This window comes from Mya arenaria, chromosome 13 (assembly GCF_026914265.1).
Source record: "Mya arenaria isolate MELC-2E11 chromosome 13, ASM2691426v1".
Taxonomy (NCBI): Eukaryota; Metazoa; Mollusca; class Bivalvia; order Myida; family Myidae; genus Mya; species Mya arenaria.
Genome location: NC_069134.1, coordinates 42,287,232 through 42,291,605, shown reverse-complemented (window position 1 = coordinate 42,291,605; position 4,374 = coordinate 42,287,232). Strand labels below are relative to the sequence as shown.

The following is a 4,374-nucleotide window of genomic DNA, read 5'->3' as shown; positions in this document are numbered from 1 at the left end:
TATTGTTCATAGAGATTTATTGAATACATGGGTCTCATTAAACTTTATTCACGAAATAAAAACTCACCTTTTAGGAAAAATAAAACAATAACAACAACGGCAACAGCAACAAACAAAATAAAGAGCAACGATAATTACAGACATTTCGCATTTGCCAATTTTGACAATATTTCAAATTTCATCTTCTTTGAAAAACAGGACTGCAACAGTGCATGGCATTATTAACGTCATGAGCAACAACGACAACAACAAAATCATTATCATCATTATTATAATCATCATCAGTAACAACAGCAACAACACTCATTACTATTAAAAGTATTATCATAACAACGATTACAAATCATCAACTGTCTACATTTGCACATTTTGACTATTTGTATGTTTAACATATGTTTATCTTCTTGCAGTATCAAGATATTTTCAAAGGTTGTCCATTATCACTCATTAAAGGTTCATGGAATTTATAATATGCATATTATGATTCCCGATTAACACCTTTTTAACAGATACGATTCGATTGAGTTTTGAAATTTTAAAGCGAAATTTTTTTACTACATGTATGTAAAAATGCGAAATCAAAATTAATAAAACCAACACAAATAATGAATGCAATAAACTTTCGTAAGATGTCCTACTAAGATAATCATTATGAAGAAACTGCGTTTAAAATTTTGTTTGAAATCAAGTTTACACATTTTTAGCCTATTGTTATAACACTGTACATTGAAATTATAAAACAACATTCTCTCCTAAAGAGTTTTTCTGTAATTTGTGCAACACAAATTATATCATTGATTTTAAATACAGCAAGATACTAACGTATTGATTGAAGACAAGTGTGCACTCCTTCGTGACGCCCTTATCTTTTCAACTGGTTTATGTTTACATTATATTGCATAAATAAGGTATTTTGAAATGCACGCAATAAATATTGCATAATCGATAGTTGATTAAGTACAGGAGTACTTTCATGCGGAAAATGAACACTTCTGGGCTTACAGCTTTACTTCTTTTTCATGACTGCTAGGTACAGTGACAAAATTCTATTAAATTCATAAATGCCATCATCATCTGAAGAGGAATCATCATACCAAGATCTTCTGTATTGTGCCCTCTCATAATTGTCCAGCCTGTTTTGGTGTAGATCATTGTCATTCTTTACCTTTTTGCATGTTCTACACATCTGGTTGTTGGTTTTCAGCTGAGAATTGGAAAATTCTGCTCGTGGGAACCTGCGATGACATGTTTTACACGAAATATCACCTACTGGAAAACTAACAGATCCTTTATCTGGAATTACGTCCACTGGAAGATACCGGTTGTTTTCGAAATCGTTGTACTCACGGTTTGGAATAGACCTTTTTAAGTCTACATAAATCTGTGATGCAATTTTCAACCTTGACATTTCTTCATCGACTGGTTTGAAGTGATCAAACAGGCAGAATAATGACAATACATCAGTTTTCGCGTATTTCATCTGTTCAACCGTAAGAGGTCGGTTTGCCCATTCGTTTTTTCTCCCCATTCCCTCTTTTTTTTGTTTAATCATTTCATCGGATTTGCCAAACTCTTTAATACAGTCAAAAAGGCTATCCAAACGAATAGCATGGATAGCGTGATCGCCTCTTTTCCTATTTATCGCGTTTCCCTCAAACTGGGACCTTTTCATTATCTCTAGCAATTGAATGTCGAGCACACCGTCCAGTTTTACGTGGAACTGGTTGAACAAAGCGTCTGCGTCTTCCCTGCAATCAAACATCAACTTCATCACATTTTTGTCTTCTAATACTTCTTTAAGTCCACTTACAAACGGGAGCAGTTTTAGTTTCTGTATGTCCAAGGCATAGGCATAATCACGCGTCGCAATTGAAAGTAGTTGCATTTTACCTTTTCGTGAAAGGTTGTCACCTTCGCAATCTAGTGCTATTATATTTTCTTTAGAAACAGCTTGTCTCATTTCATCCAAGCATCTCTTCCATTCTTCTTCCTGGTCAACAAGTTCATACATTATATCTTCACCTTCAGCATTGGTAAACGTATTTGGATCAGTATCCGGTGTTGTAGATAATGGATCTTTTGCGGCCATATTTGATCGAGACTCGGTTATATCTTAAACAAAAACCACACGTAACCTTAACACATGGTCATTTTTTAACCGCACAATCAAAACTTTCAGCTAATAACTTCCCCCATGCTTTATTGATATCAGTATCAGTTTGTTAATTTCAAAAAGAGAGCATTATTTTGTTTACTTTTTTGTGTTAAACGCCTGGCATTTGCAAAGATAGGCGGATTAGATCATATCGAGTATTGAAGATATTGTCTAGATTTACATATTTAACGTCACCTTAGTGCAAGAACTCAATATCTGCTTCTATTCTATATGCACTTATTGAGTTATTGCACGAAGGTAACGTTAAATAACCTTAATTCAGGTTTTCTGAAAACGACATTATCAGTCAAGGAAGTAAGACATAAATCATTTTTAAATGAGTTGAAAAAATAAAATGGAGGTTATTTTAAACTATTTTGGACATGCATTCAATATCATGATATGTTTGTTGACAAATAAGTAGGAATTGTTTAAAATAGAAATTTACTCCGAAAGGCAACCGATTTTGGATTTTGTTAAACTTAACCTTTTTGGTTTTCCCGTTCTAACTTTGAAACAGCTCCACATTAATTTTGAGAAGGGTGCCTCATCTGACCGGATTGATACATGACAAAATACGTCGGGATTCTACGAGGCCTATAACTGCTTGTTTCCTTTTCCCGGTCCTTTCGTGTAGCTATAGTTTGATGTAGCCCCAGTGGGCACGGGGTGTCGCGCAATTCTGAGAAACGATCGACTATTGGCTGAAACTGAAGTGCATAAATACATCAAAACGTAAACCATGTTAGGGTGTGCACACATCTTCAATCGCATGCTCACCTCGCTTGCTCTTCATATATATATATATATATATATATCTGTTCGAGATGGGGAATATATATTTCATTTTAACAAAATATTGCACAATTTTTTATGATTTTTTATTATTTCTTTTTTATTTTCAAAATTATTTCACAACTTTTCATGAAAGAATAAAATATACATAAAATATACTTATTTTCTTTCATGAAAAATTGTGGAATAATTTAGAAATAATTTAGAAATATATTTTTTTATATTACTTAATCCAGGCCATGTGACGAGCACCTGTGGGGTGGTGGATCTGTGGTCTAAGTGATAACACACTTGACTGTCAATCCAGTAGTCCAAGGTTCATCTCCCTGCACAATGCGTATACATACTTGTCATCCTCCAGGAGGAACATTAAATGGTGGTCCCCTGTGACAGTGCTATACATTGGTGCACATTAAAGAATCAGGGTAGCTCTAACCAGGATAACATTCTGTCTGCGCACTCAATCGAAGCACCTCAGCCAGTATGAAACAGAATTGAGGATTGGCGGAAATGGCTGAGTGTTACCATTGTCTGTGCACTATGGTCCAAAGAAACTGAAATGACTCGCAATGCTATTTTAGCTATTAATGAATGGGCTTTACGAGTGCATGTATAATTATAATACTTTAACACCACTTAAGCTCTGTTATTTTTACTGCCCAGATAGCTCATTGGTAGAGTGTTCGCTCTGGTAGTGAAAGGTCAGGGGTTGAAACCCTGGCCATATAGAACCGCAAGAGGTCAAAATATGGTAGCAGTAGCTACCTTGCCTAGCGCTCTGCATTTTAGTTCAACCCAGGAAAGTTTTATCAAGCGTATTGGTGCTTTACAACGAGCATAGTAAAGAACCAAGATGTCTCTGCAAAGATTAAGGATATTGCACTCTGATCTCTCGTATCTCACTCTGTTTCTTCTAGACTTCCAATGTCTGGATTTGACTGCGAATAGTTGTCACTTCTCTTTCATGTAACATATGTCATTTAAAACCATTTAAGTCGTTATGGCATCAAAGTAGGGTGAAGCCATAATGCAGCCAGCGGGTGCAGACAGACCTAAAAAATGACCTTGATAAACTAACATAAACAATGCTGTTATATTTCAAGAGTTGTCATCTTGAAAATTGTCCCAAAAAAACAGTTGTTGTCACTTCATATATCAGTTTGAATTTGTGTAACACCTCTTTTTTAGCGTCAATACGTTTTCATTTATTCTGCTTACTAAAATGGCATGTTATCTTGAGTGCACAACGTATGTGCTGGGTAATTATGGAGGCGAGAACGAAGATGCAAACATACGAAGGCCAAGATCATCATACCTTATCATATAACCTGGGGTTTTCCGAAACATGATTAAAAAGAATAATAAGCCATGAGTTTTTGTACACTACTCTAGTCCAAGATAGCCCTGCTGACAACATGAATCAT

General features: G+C 35.2%; 1 protein-coding gene across 1 annotated transcript; it reads right to left on the bottom strand.

The window, feature by feature from the left end:
• On the bottom strand, positions 1 to 2,089 carry LOC128215274 (piRNA biogenesis protein EXD1-like). The gene has a single exon (XM_052921979.1). It carries the CDS (start codon positions 2,087 to 2,089, stop codon positions 1,007 to 1,009), a length of 1,083 nt encoding a protein of 360 aa, XP_052777939.1. The 3' UTR covers positions 1 to 1,006.
• Between the last annotated feature and the right edge of the window lie 2,285 nt (positions 2,090 to 4,374).

Coding starts and splice junctions, on each gene's coding strand:
- LOC128215274 (XM_052921979.1), bottom strand. CDS start 2,089: ATGGCCGCAAAAGATCCATTATCTACAACACCGGATACTGATCCAAAT.